The sequence below is a fragment of the Spizellomyces punctatus genome (genome assembly GCF_000182565.1).
Source record: "Spizellomyces punctatus DAOM BR117 chromosome Unknown supercont1.4, whole genome shotgun sequence".
Lineage (NCBI taxonomy): Eukaryota > Fungi > Chytridiomycota > Chytridiomycetes > Spizellomycetales > Spizellomycetaceae > Spizellomyces > Spizellomyces punctatus.
In genome coordinates this window covers 1321412-1337938 of record NW_015971540.1, presented here as the reverse complement: position 1 = coordinate 1337938, position 16527 = coordinate 1321412, and the positions used below count along the sequence as shown (strand labels likewise).

Here is a 16527-nt window from a genome sequence, read left to right as displayed (position 1 = left end):
AACTAGTAAGCATTTGATGCTGCTTATGTTGCCGCTAATGGTATTATGTCCAACAATATGCAATGCAGCATTACCGATGCTCTTCAAAGTCATGTAACGAACGAATGAAGGATGCCAAGAAAAAGTTAGCAAGAAAAAGAACGCCTTGATCATGGCTTGGATCTCGAGTTGGTGTGCCTGTCAACCACCATGGACCGCCTTTGAAATTCCAAGTTATAAGCTTGAAATCTGCGACACCTCTGAGTAACAGGCTTCATTCACGCATTTAGTCTTCTACAACCAATTTCATTGTCACGGCGCACATTAACCTAGACATTATGTGTGCACATCAGATGCCCAATGTCCGCCAAGGTTTTTGCGTGCAGAGGGACGATTACATCTGCCAGCATTGGTTGATGCGCAAAGTTGAACACTCGATAATATATTCGTAACGTCCAGTGGCGGTTATTGTAAGCTTATGTGCCTCTTGCGCCCCCTTTCTTCACACTCACCACCACCAACCGTACCAATATAAGACCAACCAGAAATACTGTACCGGCATGCTTGACAACATTCGCTATCCCACCCACCATGGCTAGCGCATCCCACCGTTCTGGCCATGCGGAAATCATACCCGATATGCAGATATTTTCAATAGCATCTGCTATAACGACGCCTACTGCTGACCATGCCCACGCATTGCCCAACAACGAGGCCGCTAGAACGGTGTAGAAGGGCATGAACAAGGTATCTAGCGGCGCAAATTGAGTTAGATACATTTTCCTCCCGGCTCCACCATGGGAGGTTATTGTTTTGTAAGCTTGATCAGGGGTAAAGTAAAAGTGGGTGTCGAGTGCCGTCGAGTTAAGCGGGAGGGTTGCTTGTAAGGCGTTAAAGCCTAGGAAAGCAAGCAAGCAGGCCACAAAGCTTATCAAACTTGTTCGCGGATATGGAAAGAGTACGGCAGGCATGGTGAGGCGGTCGTAGTAAACGAGATGGGCGCACCAGTGAATGGTAAAGAACAGAAACGAAGCAAGTTTGGGCGGTCGGGGACATGCGTCAGCAACCATTGGGTTGGCTGTACATTCAATCCCATTCCAATGGAAAGCAAAGCAAAAATATTGAAGGACTATGGATGAGATCAATGAGCAGTGGGGAACGAGAAGATGGTCAGTGCAAAAGCTATCATTAACAAATCTCAATGTGCTCTGTCGAAAATATCGGCTTGCGAATCGCTGCCTATTTCAATAGTTACGACCATCCTCATTTAAATGACGGAAGAATCTTGAGAAATCGAGGTCGATTCGAGGTATCATATAAAATCGAGTAGCTACCTCCAGTACTTACTGTCTCAGGCTTGGTTCGCAAAGGCCCATTGGAAATTAGACGGTACCAACATGACGCCTACCCACAACTGGCCATCTCTCATCCTTCCAATGATGGATTTCCTGGACCCAACAAGCTGCTCATTGTGATTTAATCTAGTACAAGACTAGATACTGTGCCAAAGGTTGCTTCCCACTCGATCCCTTCCCTTGCATGCTTCGGCAACCGATGAATATCCCTAGTTCTTGCGCCACGGTGGTTCCTCCAGTTCATATATATTCCAATGCATACAATTTGACACCCCAAATGGAACCAAAAGCAGCATAGCGAAAGCGCAACGGCAACAATTACGGTCCACCGTAAATCAACTCAATGAAATTTTTTTCAAATAAAATCGTCCATATATTGCCCTCAATCTCGCGAACTGTCTCGGTAAATTAGAGGAATATTTTCTATAATTTAGTGGTGGGCATGCTCGCGCTGGTACTTGAAGACATTTCCACAGTGTGGGCAGCGGTCATTGCGACCGTGGTCGCGGATGGTCAACCAGATGGCTTCGTGGGAGTCGGCGGGGAATCCTAAGTCAAAATGTGGGTAAGCTTGGATCAAAGGATTAAGGGGGAGCACAACGCAGCCTACACACCGGTACAGGCGATGTACCGCTCAGGGTCAGAGCCCTTGATGATGGTAGGGTTCGCAACTGTTCCACGAGTGGACATGACGATGGGCTTGAGGTCCTCCCAAGGCTCCTTTCCGGCAAGACGCTGCATATATTCATAACGTTCGTTACCGGCCATCAACTCCCAGTTGGTGGGGATCTGACCTTCTTCACGGAAACCGGGGATCACGGGCTCGGACTCTTTGGTGGGGGTAGCTGTGATTTGAAGTAGGATGATTTGAGAATCACACAAGACCATGGTGTAACAGGTGTTCGTCGACACATTCCGCGCTTCCCGACACCGTCTAGTCCACTATCCAGCCCAGCCATCCAAAACTTATCCATTTGATAACAATCTTATTCACATTTTCAAGAATCTAACTGTCTAAAACGCGCAGAATCCAACCAAGTCCTCATACACCCAGAGTTCAATCCATACCTTGCCGGGCAGCGGATGCCACTGAGAAGCAAACAGCTGGGGTAGCCTTGCGGGCAGAGAGGGAGATAGCCCTGGTGGAAAGCACAGCAACGCGGGAGATGGCGGACATTGTTGGTTTGTGGGGATTGGGGAAATTGCCTTGTTCTGCAAACACAAGTCAAAATGAGTTGGTTCCTTTTGGCGTCGATGGAGACGGAAACATTCGCGTGGCTTGCATGTGGCTTGCATACACGTGATGCTATGGTGTGGATTGCGTAATACTCAAGTGAGTCGCCCACCAGAGTGGTATGTGCATTGCATTGCGTACATGGCAAACTCAACTATTGCATAGGCTAGGACAATGAGTGCACTCTTCCTCAATGACTTGACACGATGCCCGTGAATCGAAGTTCGTAGGCTCTTTTACTGGCATGGGCCGTGTGGACACCTTGTGCTAGAGTTTTACCTAACTGAATGGTTGCATGCTGCACCTGCTCACTCGCCTGTTCCCATCTTAACCCTTTGCTTCATGAACATTGTCTCAGGAATGCATCCCGTGCTGAAAAATATCTTGGCACTCCACAGCCCTTTGCTGTGTCTTGTCTCTTGCAGCCTCAATCCTTTCAAAACGCCGCTGACGTACGCCAAAAAATGAACACTCCGACTGGATGGCCTGATGCGACTCACCAATTCCATATAGCCATATATAGAAATATAACATCCATAAATGGGTAAATGAGATGAGGTGACTCACGGCGGACAAAAGGCCGACGATGGCCCCACTTTTCACACTTTGCGACCCACCACGGCTGATTGGTGTCCAAAAAGTTCGCCGCCGTTGTCGCTCACAGCACAAGACGCCTACACCAACTGGCTGTACAAAAAGCGTAAAACGAGCCATTTCCCTTCTCCCCTGTCCTCCTGAGAGCGTTATATTTCGTACATTTTGAAAAGAGATTCGTCGTCATCGTCGTCCCGGTACCGTACAAGTTGACCGTCCGACATGGAGTCAATGGTGAGCCCATATCCGCCAGCCCCCTCCTTTGGCTTGCACAACCAGCAACAGCAGCAGCAGGATGCAGGTGAAATGGATCCCTATTTAGCCGGATTCCAAGCAGGTGCTGCTGCAGCTGCCGCGGCTCGTGCGGCTGCTACAGCAGCGAGAAACAATACGCACCAAATGCCGCTCCCACCGCCACCACCTGCTCAACCTACCCATAATCCCGCCGTGTCCTCTCAAGGGCCTACAAACGCTATTGAATATCACATTGCCGCAGCTGCTGCCGCCGCTGCAGCAGCTGCAGCTGGGCGCTATCCTTCGCAGCCTCCTCACTGGACGTTCGCCTCCCAAGCCGACTTGATGCCTTTAGGACCCAACTCTCATTCGCTCCTTACAACATCTATCCCTTCCACCTTGTCCACCTATGGCTACGGTTCTCTGCCTGCAACGAACGAAATGGATCCCTTTATGAGCAGCTTTACAACTGTTCCTGCGTCTGATGCGACAAATGCTACAGCCAATTTCTCGTATCTCGACACATTGAACATTGAGCAAGACTTTACGCTGCTCACGAATCAAATTTTGGATACGCCGGAAGACCACATTAAATCGGATATACAAGCAATGTCAGATGAGCTGGGATTTGTTACTGATAAGCCTTCTCGCTCTTCGAAAAAGTCGAAACGTAAGGCATCCATGGACTCTTCAGCTGGGGATGTACCCGAGCAACAGGTGGATACAACAGTTCAGCAGAGTAAGAAGAAAAAGAGCAGCAAAAAGACGGATGGCGAGGGCGATACGAAATCGAAGCGAAAGAGTCGATCGAAAAGCGTTTCAAAACATAATTTGCCGACAACTCTTGTCCAAATGCCTGAAACATCGGTAGCCACCACTGCACAATTGATGACTGCGACAACAGCAACTGCCCCAGCTGCGGAAGCGGTTTCTCCCATTGAAGTTGCTACAGCTTCCAGCCCTATTGAGGAAAACACGTCCCCGTCGGTCTCCACTTCAGCACAGAGCCCAGGTTTGGGTTCACCCACCGTTTTGTCACCGGGTGTTCAGGTGGGAATGTCACTTCCTCCTGGCCCGAACGCCGTTTTCATGGGCGCGCCAGCTCCTGCAGTGAATCCGCTTATGCCACAGGTCGGATCTGTGGCTCAAGTGTATCCTTTTGGCTTACCTCCAACACCTACCGGCGTTCCGCTTGCACAGGAGGGCGGACCCATCAAGAATGCAGTAAATGTTGTCACACCTGGTACGTATATTCGCTGTAGTTCCCGTAGCATGTTGCCCTTTACTCATACCAAACCGCTCTTTGTTCTATCTAGTGACTCATATGCAGACTCCTGATTTCACCCAATCCCCTCCATCCACTACTTCCCCCATCGGCCAAAACGGTGATCTGAAAGTTCCGATCACACGTCTTGTCAAGCCTCGGCCAAGTTCACAACAGATTGCAGCGCAGATGATTAAACACCAACGCAAAGTCGCACATAATGCTATCGAGCGTCGATACCGTAATAACATCAATGACCGTATAACTGAGCTCCGTCTGGTGGTACCGGCGCTTAATGGGCCAAAGGTTCGCGATGCCAAGGGCAGCAAACGACGTGTAAATGGTGAAGCGATGGATAGCGATTCGTCCTCCAGTGATGGAGAGGAAGAAATTATTGACGGCGTTTCCGCCGCCAAGAAGTTGAATAAGGCAACAATCTTGAGAAAGTCTACAGAGTACATCCTGCACTTGAAGGCTTCGAATCAGCGCTACATGGAGGAAAATCACCGGTTACGATCAATCATTGAGTCTATGGGTGGAAGCGAGTTGTTACGAAAGATATCTCTCGAGTCTCATGCTCAGCAACTGCAGCAGCAGGCAAAATCTCACATCGACCATCAAACTGGGCAGGCAACGGAGGAAGTTGTTCCTCACTCTTCAGAGTCTTCTGCATCCTCCGGGTCGCCGTCACCGCCGCCGTCTTCTCCAGACTTACCCATGGACAATGGGCAAGGTATGCGAATGATGGCAATGATGATGATGTGTGCCTGTGTCCTCTGGGCTCCAAGCCCCTTCGAAGGTGGACATCACTCGCATACACAGGGCAAAGTCATCGGCCACCCCCTGGCTCTTTCCGGCGGAGAATGGTGGCTGAATCTCTGGGCCATCATCAAATTCGTATTCCTTGTCGTGTGTATGACGCAAGTCGTAACGAATGTTGGACCCAAGCGACGCAAGGGTGTGGATGCGTCTGTAGCGTCCGCGGCTGCGGAGGCCGTGAGAATTGTGGAAGACGAGCGGAAGGTGTCATATGGAGAGGTCGCGGGGCTTTTGGGTGGTTTGGTTGGCAAAGAAATCCCAAGTGGAAATGGCTTGGGTCTGTGGGGCCGTGTGATACTGGAAGCTCTGAGATATGCTGGGTATGGGATGTTGTGGGGATCTAAAGAAGGCGAAGAGGGTCGATACTGGGCAGGTGCTGCAAAGATTGCTGCAAAGGTGCTGGAGACCGACCTTGCCGGATGTAAGTTTATTTTAAATATTTTTTCAAGCATGGCATAATCTCATCGACATTACTCCTGTTTTTCAACCAGCCAACCCCAATACGAGCCCGCTTCTGAAACTTTACATAACACTACAGGCCTGGAATCTTACGAAACGCGCCAAAGCCCATCACCATTCTCCGCAACAGATCGCAGCACTACAGGTGCTCAGCAGTCTTCAGCTTCGCATCGCCTCACGAACACTCCGTATACCCTTCCTCAGTCGTGCATCCGAGAATCTGTTCACCAAAGGCGTGAAATCTCTGCATCAGACACCGGTCCCCCGGCTAGCATGGCTCACGCAAATTCCTAATGAAGTCCTTTTGAGCTCGTTCAACGGTTCATGGACAACATACCAGCAATTTTATGCATCTGTTCTTACATCTGCCTTACCCGGGTGTATCCACCAGCTCTTGCCTTCTCCAACCAAAAGTTCTCCAGCACCCCCGATCTTGTACACGTCTCCAACCACGTTAAGTCTCCACTGCCTGGCACACAACAAACGTATTCCACCGCAACTTTTGCAATCAACTCCCCCGGTGATTGCACTCGCCATAATGCTCTACCTGACCGCCTGCACAAAAGGCGACATGAAGAAGTTCTCTAAAGCGCTTTTGACACTCCTTGACCAATCAGAAGGGACCAAAAGAAGCTATTTGGATCATGTTGGAGAGTTTTTGGCTCTGCGATGGGTTGTGGAAGGTTTGGCAGTTGGTAATGACGGGGATGTGGAATTGGAAAAATGTCTAGGAAAAGTTCGAAAGAGGATGCGAAGCTCTTTGGTGAACTTGGTAGATGGGATGGGAGGCGAGGCTTTTGTACGCGTTTTTAGGGGCGTTTGGGAAAAATAATGTGGTGTTGATGCAGTAGGTTTCTCATTTTCATAAGTATATAGTTTTTGGTTTACCCTCTCTCTCGTTTTTTTCTTTTGTTGTAATATTAATGAGATTTTATCACACTCTATTGTGCTGCACATCTCTGGCCGAAATGTCAGGGGAATGGTTCACACAAAAACATGGTTCAAGAGTTGTGAAAAGAAAAGAATAGAAGCATAATAATAAGATAAATTACAGATGATCGCAAGAGTCCAGATGTGTCCTCGCCAACGTTCTTTAAAGGCACTACCGCGTGTCAAATCTTCTGAATCTGACTCCCACGTCAACTAAATGTCCGCTCTCATCCAATTCAGCTCCCTCATCGTCCGATGCAATTCGCAAGTCTTGGGGTGCACCCGGAGGTATTCCCAGTTCACCTTGCCTGGGACCCGGTGTAGATGGTCGCGACGACGCCGGAGTATCGATATGAATGGTCTCGTGTATGACAATGGCTGGATCAGAGGGTGGTGGGATGTGAATACCATTTCCATTGGGTGTCAGGCCGGTGAATTTGTCTGCAGTTGGGGTGGAAGGTGTGGATGAAGTAGTGGTGGAAGTAGGTTTGACAATGAGAATTCCGGGTGGTGCTGGCGAATCGTCTGGTGTAGTCGTGATTGTATTCGCGCTGTCGTTTGGTCCTTGGTGTGCTGCGACATCCAGCTGTTCACTGGGTGGGATAATGGGTCCTGAGATGGCTGTCACGGACATTGGAACCTAATGCGGAATGTTAATCACAGAATTCATGCGCTCACAAGCTAAAACAGCAGAAATCATCACGTACCCCTGAAGGCCATGCTGCTACACCTCTATCCCCTCCAGCACTCAAAGTTCTTCCGCTGTATACCCTCACAACACTCAAGGTTCTGATCATCCCATGCATCAACGGTGCCGTAATACCATATACAACCACCGAACAAAACACGAGAAACATGATCACGCTAACATGCTGCTCCGTGAAAACTCCCTGTTTATGCGCATACGCCATATACCACACAGCCCCAACGCCAAGGGGACCAAAGTGTCCAACCAGAAGAGCATCACGGATGGTATATAATGGGGGTCGCATGAATACATGTAAGGCCAAAACAACTGGAAGTCGGCGCAGGGCGAGGAGGGTAATAGCAAGAAGAATCAAGCGCGGAAGGGAGAGTAAAGTAGTGAATGTCGCCCAGGGGATAATCGTCCCTGCGAAGAAGAACAGTGTCAACAAGTTGGAATTCTGCGACGTGTTTGCAAGGATAAATACCAACGTACCAAAATAGATAAAGAAAGTCAGATTAATTAGATTATCCACAACTTCTTGCACATGCGCTTCCTCAGTTTCCTCGGTAAACCATCCGTCCCATGCAAATACAAGACCGGCCATAAAGACCGCCAAGAAGCTGGCGAGATCAAACATCGCCGACATTCCAAGTATAAAGGTCTACGGCAGGAAGAGACAGAAAATAAGAAGAATGACCATATCCGCAAAAGCCCCTCTGAATATTAAATTATGGAAACTCACAGCCAGAGCGATCTCAACAGATAGGAAACTTCGTTTGTCAATATAATTACGCTTCTCGGAGAATCGTAACGCAGCTTTAGCGAGATATCCAACCACCGCACCAAATAGTACACCGACTCCGACTTCGTATCTGTACAAAGATGTTGAGCAATGTATCCACCAATGTGCTGCCGAGAGATACTTACAGCCAAACTCGGTAAAACCAAGTTCCCCACGCCTTCCCTCTAGGGTACTGCAATAGCAAGATTCCCAACTTGAAAAACGGGAGCGCCAGCCCTGTTAGCAGTCGACTATTCCGTTAGACTTATAGGGGCTAAACCAAAAGCCGCAGTATAATATACAGGTCGTGTCGTATCACTCACCGTCATTCGCCGCACTATGAGAAGTGAGTCAAATTTTTGCATGTACACGATGAATCAACGCAAACAGGTGACATACCTCTCTCCAGACAAAAGTTCGCGTATGGGAACAGAGATGTACTTTTCAGCGAAACGACCAGCAACGATCGAATTGGCCAAAATCTGACAAAATTTCCGATATTAGAACGGCCAATCTGAATGTAGCAAAGTAACGGCGACATACATACCGGATCGGTTGGCGCAGTACACGCCGCGAGGATCATCGCATGTGTCTACCAAAATAAATATACCGCTCATAAGCAGGGCAACTTGGAAGGCTTTTTATCATCACGGATCTTACCCAATCTACTCTCAATATCAACCAGATCAACAGGGCGACGACCAGCCACATCCAAATGATGACCGGACCGTAAAGTACCGCAAGACTCGGCCATTGTGTTTTCCAAAATTTCCTTTTACATGCAATCCCACGTAAGCTATCCTCCTTTTTAACATTAGTTGTTTCACACTTTACCTTGGCAGTCCAACAGCAGCCGTCATAACCTGTCAGTAAAGATTGAGCAAAAACCAATATACCTCCTAGAACGCTGCATTGAAATTACCTGAATAGCTATGGCAAACTCTGTGAATGCCAGGGTGATATTCTGGATCTCTCCCGCCCATAGGTATGGATCCAGTAAATTGATTCCCACAGGGCCTAAGAAGGAGCGCAAGTAAGTTGACCGCTTCCAGCGCCGAAAAGATATCCGTCCCACAAACCAATGATGATTCCCACGATTGTTGCAACAAGCGATTCGGATAGATACAGTCGCTCCTTTACAATAAGGGAGACGAAGCCTACAAGGACGCAAAACTGTTAGCGTCCTGGCACATACAATGAACGTTGTGGAAAACCAAAGAATTTCACAACTTCTATGACGACATTATCATTACTTGCCAAATATCAAAATAAACCCGCCAATAAGAGCCGATACTGCATGAACGTCGTTTGTCCCTGCAGTGAACCAGTGGAGTTGGTGCTCGGCCATAACATGCGGACAATGTTACAAGGGCGAAATGGGGAAACAAAAAAAGGCCGGATGGTTCTCGTTGTTCGGTCACCAGTGTCTAAAAAGAAATGACCCGCATAAAGGAACAATCGTTCAAATCTATCGTACTTTCTATAATCAGGTAGCAACGGAATATGACGGAAGGAAGGCGGGGGGCATGCAGCCGATGAAGAAAGCTCTTGCCAACAAGGAACGTTGAGCATGTAACTTTCGTGATAAGCCTTTGTATGACTGTGCCACAACCTTAATTATATGAAGAACGTTCTTCCAACCTTATTTTTTATCCACGCGCGTGTATCGGATGAATTTTGACGGGTTTAAGTTTGTGATGTCCTCGTTCTACCAGTGAACCCAATGGATTTCCAGGCGGACATGGCATTGAAAGCGGGCATGGTGAATGCTATCGTTGCTTTGGTTCAAGGAAATATGTTGCAGGAAGCCAAGGCGGATGAATGGCGGGGCGGTGGGTAGTGGTGAGCAGAAGAACACTCTGTAGTGATACGTTTTTGAAAGGGCATGAACCAAGTTACAAGAGGATACCACGCTATAATTCAATTTTAAATTACACAGAAAAATACGCACAATCGTTTTACTTTCTACTTATTTCACCGTCCTTTCCGGTCGCCTCACCACTAACTGTTTGTCCTTTCCCACTTTCTTCCAACGCCGTATAAATCAAGGATCGCATCTGCACAAATAGCCCACGATCTTTCACAATTTTGCCTATATTGCGCACTGTTTGATCAGCTGTTTGTTGGGCAGCATTAAATAGAGCCACATTAGCTGCAAAGTCTTCGAATTCAGATGGAGTAAGGCTGTCCCTAATTTGTTTATATAGAATCGGCGCGTCAATGGATGCTGTCGCGGGAGCGGTATTAGCATTTGGGAAGACAGAGGTGAGATTTGACGATTGCTGTGGAGTTGGAGTTTGTGATCCCTGAGGGGCGTTAAATCCTCCTCGATTGCTGTCTAGGGTGTTGGTGCTCAGATTTGGGGAGCTTTCGGAATTGAGTTCATTGGATCCTATAAATTACACTACATTATCCGCTGTTCCAATTTTGAACAAGCACATCTATGTAACGTTACCTTGCAATTTTAGCCTTGCGGACGTTGGCGTCGGTGTGGCATCATCCCGCAAACTCAGCTATATAAGACAGCTTTTGTCAGGCACATTGACGAAAACACATGCCCTCCCGCATACCACTTACCCGCAGTTTGTCCATGGATTTTCTGTCTTCAAATGCTTTTCGCTGAGTATCCACATTTCGCCAATCATTCAGCTGGACACGAGAAGATTGCTGCGACTGGCCAGATCCAGGTCGTCTTGCGGTTTGGGGTTGGGCGTGCAGGCGTGATAGCAAAGACTGATTGGGATTGCTGGACATTGAAAAATCTAACGATTGATTACCCTGCTGTGGATCAAAAAGCATTACTCTAGGTACAACTGCAGTCAAACGTAAAGACTTGCGTCACATACCAAATCAAAGGATCTCATCGTTTTATCGTCGAGGAATGAGGTACCCGTCTCAGAGTCATGCAACTCAAGGGCCGCCTCCTTGATCACATCCTCCGGTAAATTTGGCAAAAAACCTCCCATTCCACTAGAACCCGCGGTAACATTGTTGCCCATATGAGAATCCTCAGTAGAAGGATTATCCACAAATGATCGGTCCAAATCATTGATTCCGTTAGTGGCAGGTCCATATTCGACCATACTCACAATGGACTGCATAAAAAACACTTAGTATCGCATTCTCCACAGAAACTGGTACCGAAATGCGTCTATGACACACCTTTCTAAATGACTCTAGTTGTGCGGCATTTTTCTTCAACGTCGTGTACCGATCCAGCAACACATTTTTCGAAGCCAGCAAAGACTTTTTCTCTGTTTGTTGAGCTGCCACCGTTCGCTCCAAATCTGATACACGACGGTTAAGCTGGGAGATCTCGGCTTCAAGGGACATTATCTGTTTGCAAATTGAGGAGAGGGAACAACTGTGATAGAAATACTTCACGGGTTACCTGTTGTCGTTGATTTGATGCAAGCTCTTTCCATCTTGCCACTTCATTGGACAACCCGCTGGTGCGACGATCAAATGCATCTTGTATCAAGTCCAGACCGGTTTTGAGCTAAAAGGCCACAATCAATACACTTGGATGCACAACAAAAAGTATCTCATCAAAAAGTCTTTCCGGTACAAATATGGAAAAGCCTTTTCCTGCCTGGGGTCCTCACCTGCTTCTCCAGCTCAACGTCCGCACCGGGTCTCACGCCCAAACTCTTTGCACCCCCACCGCGATCTCCCCCCTTTGAAAGCTCAAACGCACTGCCCAAGTTTCTGGTCGGTGAATGGCTCCGCACCGGTGTCGCCATACTTTAAAGAAAGAGTGCCCTCGAGGTCGTTGAATTTGCAATTCGTGTCTGACTCCGTTTTAAGCTGGTAGTTACGCCCTGACAACCGAGACGATGGAGAAGGGTAGCGAATACTGTAAAAGGGGCCAAAGGCTGCAGCTCAATGTGCTTGTAGAAGGGCTGCTATCGTGCTCCTTATCTACCTACCAAACCGACAGACAACGTTCGCCGCAAGCAGCAATTCGCAGCAGGACACTCACTCCAAAAGCACTCGACGCGTCGTCTGAACGCGGAGTTTTGGGGGTCGAATTTCATCATTCGAACCACACTATGACTCATTCACCAGAGAAACCCTCGATTTTGCAGCTGGAGGTCATGTCGCAGCGTATGCATTCATTTCTGTTGGGACGGCAATGGAGTCAGCTTTGGAGGAGGTTGCAAAGCACTGCCATGTGCAACTAATGTTTTACACGTATGTTGAACCTCATTTGACAGTGGTGGACTTTTGTATAGTACTCACAGTCCCCCAGCCAGTGCGTTGAGAAGAACCCAACAAATTGGGAAACAGTGTGCGCAAAGGAAAAGAATGCGGTGACAAAGTGCGCGGAAGAAAAGTATGTCCTAAGATGCACTGCGTCTTGCCGGATGGTTCTTATTCTGCTTCTTAACTAAATTCCCACGTATTCCTTAAGCGTGGAATCGCTCCGTCAAGTCAAACGCCGCTGTGCAGACCAGATAAAAACCTATCAGAAATGTCTGGAAGATAATCCTTCTGAACCGTCAACATGTGTGAATGCGCTGCGGGCATTGTATGAATGTCACAATGCAGTTGCGACAGAGTCGGGCCAAGGTGCCTGATCGGCGTAGCGGGGATTAGGTATTTTTAGATTTTCCATAGACGGGTTGCTTTGTTGCATTGAAACCTCTGCAGCGACACTTTGGATACACATAGGGAAGATTCGAGCTTTGTAGCAAACGCATTGGCTGGATATTTAAGATAGTCTTCTGCTCCGTATTCATGTAATCACCAAATCCAATTGTTCATATCCACTGCTATCGTCCAATCGATCTGTGCATGACATCTTTTACAAATTGCACATACGAAGGCCAAAGCCATGCTCTTCGCACCCTCTTTACTCAACCTTTCCGTTCTGACTATTCCCTCTTTCACAACATGTGCACGCCACACTCTGCAAACAGTGAACGACCCACACAACCGTTCATGTATCTCAAACTCATGATACATGCCCATAGCCTTGTTGCGCAGAGTTGCTAAACATGAACCTCAATACATTCACTCGATTGAAACAACGCTGTTGGAAGTTGATAAGGACGCAAAGACTAGCGGGAGTTTACATCCCAAAAGAAATAAAAACCACTGCATGCTGCCTGCTGACTTGGGGCTTGCAATCAGCGTAGGTAAGCCCCGCGTAACACGCGCCCAATTAAGTGGTACGCTAAACACGTCGCAAAGTGCGGCCAAAAGACTGAAAACGACAAAGCGCAGGAATCACACATCTATTTTTATACGCCATTATAAAGTACATGAAATATCGGGATAATACAAGAGAAAAGGCGAGGACAGCCTGCACTAAAGACTGGAGTCTATCCGTCCACCGCCTAACGTGCCGGATGCTTCCAAGCGACCAGGAGCGGTCAGCGAAAACGCCTAAGCGAACTTGACACTGAGGTTGACATGACACTTGTAGCGGCGACGGAGGGAAAGCATGCGGTGGTAGGTGGGCGGTGGTACTTGTCCGTGTGGAGAACGTAGTGCGACTTGATACTTGCGGTGGAGCGAAAAGCCTGAAGAAGCTTGCGACTTGTGGAAGGCTGCCAGACGTTCAAGGTGCGATAAAGTGAAGTGCGACTTGATGCTTATCGTGGCGGCAGTCAAGTGGTAACCGGCAAAGTCCCAAGTTGGTGGATGAGTGAGGCGATAATGTCGTAGCAGCGTTGATCGGTCAAGGCATAAAGAAGGCATAACGAAGGGTAAGGAAGGTGTAATGCAAGGCGAAGGCAACCAACTTGGATACATACCGTAGAGCTTATCCCGATGCTCTTTGTCCGACACTTCTTTAACGACGGTCCAACCTTTCCACCCCCGTCGGCCAGTTCCCCGAAGGTAACGAGGAATGACGTCCCCGAGAGCTAACGGCAGCTACTACTAGCCGAGAGCTTTTCACGGCTACCTAGACGTGCCCGACTTTTCTTTAACGACGCTGCGAACCCTACCCGTCCCCCGTCGGCCAGTTTCCCGAAGGTAACGAGGTTTGACGGTCCCCGAGAGCTAACGGCAGCTACTACCAGCCGAGAGCTTTTCACGGCTGCTAGACGTGACCGAATGGGAGATATTTCACGTCAGTACAGGTATACAGCGACGGGTAACAACATGACGGCAGATACTTTCCTGACATGACTGAAGCGACTTGACGCTTGCGTGGGAACTTGATATTCGCGGAGGGACTTGATGCTCGTCTTGGTGATACATAAATCGTGGTGGATCATGATGAAGTGGGACGTCGAGGTGCCGATGGTCGATGATGATGAAGTCGAGATCGCCGTGGTCGCGTTGCACTTGAAAGGCGAAGAGGGTGAAGCACCGGAAGGGTAGATGTAAAAGTCGAACGATGACGATGGCAATGGGCGAGGAGAACGAGAGGCAAAGGCGGGGAAGGAAGAGAAAGAGAAAAATGTTAGACTCGGTTGCAGACCAAAGAAGATGATGCATATAGGACTTACTTCATCCGCCAACCTCCAGCGCCTCCGCCTAGCGCGTTGGGCTCGGTACGAGCCGACGTCCGACGCCGGTCGTCAGCAGCCTCTCTAGTGAGCCGGGGGTTCGCTTCGCACTTGTAAGGTCGAGATCGCCGAGATCGCCGTGGCCGCTTCGCACTTGTGGAGTTCATGAAAGGCTGTGATCGATGCCTGAAAGGCAAAGAGGGTGAAGCATGGGAAGAGTAGAAGCAAACGTCGAATGCTCGCCAACTCGCCTCAGGCTAGCCTGGTGCCACCCTGCACTTTACTTGTTTGACGACACGCATTACCAGGCCCACCGCGCCGGGCTGTTGACTTGTTTGACGACGGGCCATCCGCCGGGCAGTAACGTCGGGAACCACGGGCCATAACGCGTTCCTACGAGCCTTTTACTTCTTTGACGACATGGACCAACGCCGGTCGGTGGAAGCGGACGTCGAGGAGCCCAAGGTAGGTTGATGGTGAAGAAGGTCGAGGAGCCGAACTGGTCGATGATGAAAAAGGAAAGGCCGAGGTCGCCGTGGTCGCTTCGCACTTGTGGACTGAGAGAGTTTGATTGAAGTTAGAACTCGGATGCAGACCAAAGAAGACGATGCATATACTTACTTCATCCGCAACCCTTCAGCGCCTCCGCCTAGCGCGTTGGGCTCGGTACGAGTCGGCTCGTCAGCAGCCTCTCTAGTGTGCTCGGGTCTTCGCTTCGCACTCGTGAGGTCGAGGTCGCCGTGGTCGCTTCGCACTTGTGGACTGAGAGAGTTTGATTGAAGTTAGAACTCGGATGCAGACCAAAGAAGACGATGCATATACTTACTTCATCCGCAACCCTTCAGCGCCTCCGCCTAGCGCGTTGGGCTCGGTACGAGTCGGCTCGTCAGCAGCCTCTCTAGTGTGCTCGGGTCTTCGCTTCGCACTCGTGAGGTCGAGGTCGCCGTGGTCGCTTCGCACTTGTGGAGTGAGAGAGTGTGATTGAAGTTAGAACTCGGATGCAGACCAAAGAAGATGATGCATATACTTACTTTATCCGCAACCCTTCAGCGCCTCCGCCTAGCGCGTTGGGCTCGGTACGAGTCGGCTCGTCAGCAGCCTCTCTAATGGCCGGGGTCGGGGGTCTTTATGAGAAAACATGATTAGACTCGAATAGAGAAGGAACAAAACGACAACGGTACTCACTTTGTTCGTGACTCTACGTTGCGTCCCCTGCTTCTGTGGAGTGAACGTCGAAGTCGCCGTGGCCGCTTCGCACTTGTGTGGAGTGAGAGATCGTGATCGAGGACTGAAAGGCAAAGAGGGTGAAGCATGGGAAGAGTAGAAGCAAAAGTCGAATGCTCGCCAACTCACCTCAGCCTGGAGCCACCCTGCACTTTACTTCTTTGACGACACGCATTACCAGGCCACCCGCGCCGAGCCGTAACGCGGCCAACCGAGCCATTTCAGTTCTTCTTTGACGGCGCGGACCAACTAGCCGAGTCCTTTTCTCAACTTGCTTGACGACATGGACCAACAGGCCGGGCCGTGTCGTGGAACCTACGGGCCGTTTCACTTCTTTGACGACGTGGACCAACATGCCGGTCGCGGTGGAGAGTCGAGGTCGAGTTGCCGATGGTCGATGATGATGATGATTGAAGTGAACGTCGAGATGCCGATGGTCGATGATGATGAAGGTCGAGGTGCCGATGGTCGATGATGAAAAAGGAAAGGCCGAGGTCGCCGT

General features: G+C 49.1%; 6 protein-coding genes across 6 annotated transcripts; 3 read left to right on the top strand and 3 right to left on the bottom strand.

Moving 5' to 3' along the window:
- Positions 1-1412: 1412 nt before the first annotated feature.
- Positions 1413-2982, bottom strand: SPPG_02905 (uncharacterized protein). Its single transcript, XM_016751191.1, has 4 exons — positions 2710-2982; positions 2403-2640; positions 1949-2179; positions 1413-1883 (listed from the first exon to the last, which is right to left on the bottom strand). The coding sequence occupies exons 2-4, from the start codon at positions 2509-2511 to the stop codon at positions 1765-1767; spliced, it is 459 nt and encodes a 152-aa protein (XP_016610480.1). The 5' UTR covers positions 2512-2640; positions 2710-2982; the 3' UTR covers positions 1413-1764.
- A 207-nt stretch (positions 2983-3189) lies between these two features.
- Positions 3190-6998, top strand: SPPG_02904 (uncharacterized protein). Its single transcript, XM_016751190.1, has 3 exons — positions 3190-4639; positions 4713-5900; positions 5971-6998. The coding sequence occupies exons 1-3, from the start codon at positions 3385-3387 to the stop codon at positions 6768-6770; spliced, it is 3243 nt and encodes a 1080-aa protein (XP_016610479.1). The 5' UTR covers positions 3190-3384; the 3' UTR covers positions 6771-6998.
- On the bottom strand, positions 6837-9900 carry SPPG_09069 (uncharacterized protein). Its single transcript, XM_016757223.1, has 13 exons — positions 9595-9900; positions 9417-9494; positions 9260-9354; positions 9172-9200; positions 8998-9109; positions 8885-8929; positions 8737-8819; positions 8661-8674; positions 8484-8574; positions 8299-8428; positions 8049-8217; positions 7576-7979; positions 6837-7508 (listed from the first exon to the last, which is right to left on the bottom strand). The coding sequence occupies exons 1-13, from the start codon at positions 9683-9685 to the stop codon at positions 7041-7043; spliced, it is 1809 nt and encodes a 602-aa protein (XP_016610478.1). The 5' UTR covers positions 9686-9900; the 3' UTR covers positions 6837-7040.
- A 340-nt stretch (positions 9901-10240) lies between these two features.
- SPPG_09068 (uncharacterized protein) lies at positions 10241-12327 on the bottom strand. The gene is made up of 8 exons (XM_016757222.1): positions 12267-12327; positions 11943-12193; positions 11729-11836; positions 11500-11673; positions 11184-11432; positions 10915-11118; positions 10793-10850; positions 10241-10729 (listed from the first exon to the last, which is right to left on the bottom strand). The coding sequence occupies exons 2-8, from the start codon at positions 12078-12080 to the stop codon at positions 10296-10298; spliced, it is 1365 nt and encodes a 454-aa protein (XP_016610477.1). The 5' UTR covers positions 12081-12193; positions 12267-12327; the 3' UTR covers positions 10241-10295.
- Positions 12328-12439: 112 nt separating this feature from the next.
- On the top strand, positions 12440-13123 carry SPPG_02902 (uncharacterized protein). Its single transcript, XM_016751189.1, has 3 exons — positions 12440-12531; positions 12590-12673; positions 12752-13123. The coding sequence occupies exons 1-3, from the start codon at positions 12473-12475 to the stop codon at positions 12915-12917; spliced, it is 309 nt and encodes a 102-aa protein (XP_016610476.1). The 5' UTR covers positions 12440-12472; the 3' UTR covers positions 12918-13123.
- Positions 13124-16308: 3185 nt separating this feature from the next.
- SPPG_09067 (uncharacterized protein) lies at positions 16309-16500 on the top strand (the record flags this gene model as incomplete). The annotated part of the gene is made up of 1 exon (XM_016757221.1): positions 16309-16500. One exon carries the CDS (start codon positions 16309-16311, stop codon positions 16498-16500), a length of 192 nt encoding a protein of 63 aa, XP_016610475.1.
- Between the last annotated feature and the right edge of the window lie 27 nt (positions 16501-16527).

What these genes read in the sequence shown, in the direction of transcription:
- SPPG_02905 (XM_016751191.1), bottom strand. Translation starts at nt 2,511, where the DNA reads ATGTCCGCCATCTCCCGCGTTGCTGTGCTTTCCACCAGGGCTATCTCC. An exon ending in GGCATCCGCTGCCCGGCAAG is followed by an intron (nt 2,180 to 2,402) that starts GTATGGATTGAA and finishes TTCAAATCACAG; the next exon opens with CTACCCCCACCAAAGAGTCC. An exon ending in GCGGTACATCGCCTGTACCG is followed by an intron (nt 1,884 to 1,948) that starts GTGTGTAGGCTG and finishes ATTTTGACTTAG; the next exon opens with GATTCCCCGCCGACTCCCAC.
- SPPG_02904 (XM_016751190.1), top strand. Translation starts at nt 3,385, where the DNA reads ATGGAGTCAATGGTGAGCCCATATCCGCCAGCCCCCTCCTTTGGCTTG. An exon ending in AGTAAATGTTGTCACACCTG is followed by an intron (nt 4,640 to 4,712) that starts GTACGTATATTC and finishes TGTTCTATCTAG; the next exon opens with TGACTCATATGCAGACTCCT. An exon ending in GGAGACCGACCTTGCCGGAT is followed by an intron (nt 5,901 to 5,970) that starts GTAAGTTTATTT and finishes TTTTTCAACCAG; the next exon opens with CCAACCCCAATACGAGCCCG.
- SPPG_09069 (XM_016757223.1), bottom strand. Translation starts at nt 9,685, where the DNA reads ATGGCCGAGCACCAACTCCACTGGTTCACTGCAGGGACAAACGACGTT. An exon ending in GTACTGCGCCAACCGATCCG is followed by an intron (nt 8,820 to 8,884) that starts GTATGTATGTCG and finishes AAATTTTGTCAG; the next exon opens with ATTTTGGCCAATTCGATCGT. An exon ending in GACTTTCTTTATCTATTTTG is followed by an intron (nt 7,980 to 8,048) that starts GTACGTTGGTAT and finishes TCTTCTTCGCAG; the next exon opens with GGACGATTATCCCCTGGGCG.
- SPPG_09068 (XM_016757222.1), bottom strand. Translation starts at nt 12,080, where the DNA reads ATGGCGACACCGGTGCGGAGCCATTCACCGACCAGAAACTTGGGCAGT. An exon ending in AACTAGAGTCATTTAGAAAG is followed by an intron (nt 11,433 to 11,499) that starts GTGTGTCATAGA and finishes TTTTTTATGCAG; the next exon opens with TCCATTGTGAGTATGGTCGA. An exon ending in CGCAAGGCTAAAATTGCAAG is followed by an intron (nt 10,730 to 10,792) that starts GTAACGTTACAT and finishes TGTAATTTATAG; the next exon opens with GATCCAATGAACTCAATTCC.
- SPPG_02902 (XM_016751189.1), top strand. Translation starts at nt 12,473, where the DNA reads ATGGAGTCAGCTTTGGAGGAGGTTGCAAAGCACTGCCATGTGCAACTA. An exon ending in GTGCAACTAATGTTTTACAC is followed by an intron (nt 12,532 to 12,589) that starts GTATGTTGAACC and finishes ACAGTCCCCCAG; the next exon opens with CCAGTGCGTTGAGAAGAACC. An exon ending in ACAAAGTGCGCGGAAGAAAA is followed by an intron (nt 12,674 to 12,751) that starts GTATGTCCTAAG and finishes GTATTCCTTAAG; the next exon opens with CGTGGAATCGCTCCGTCAAG.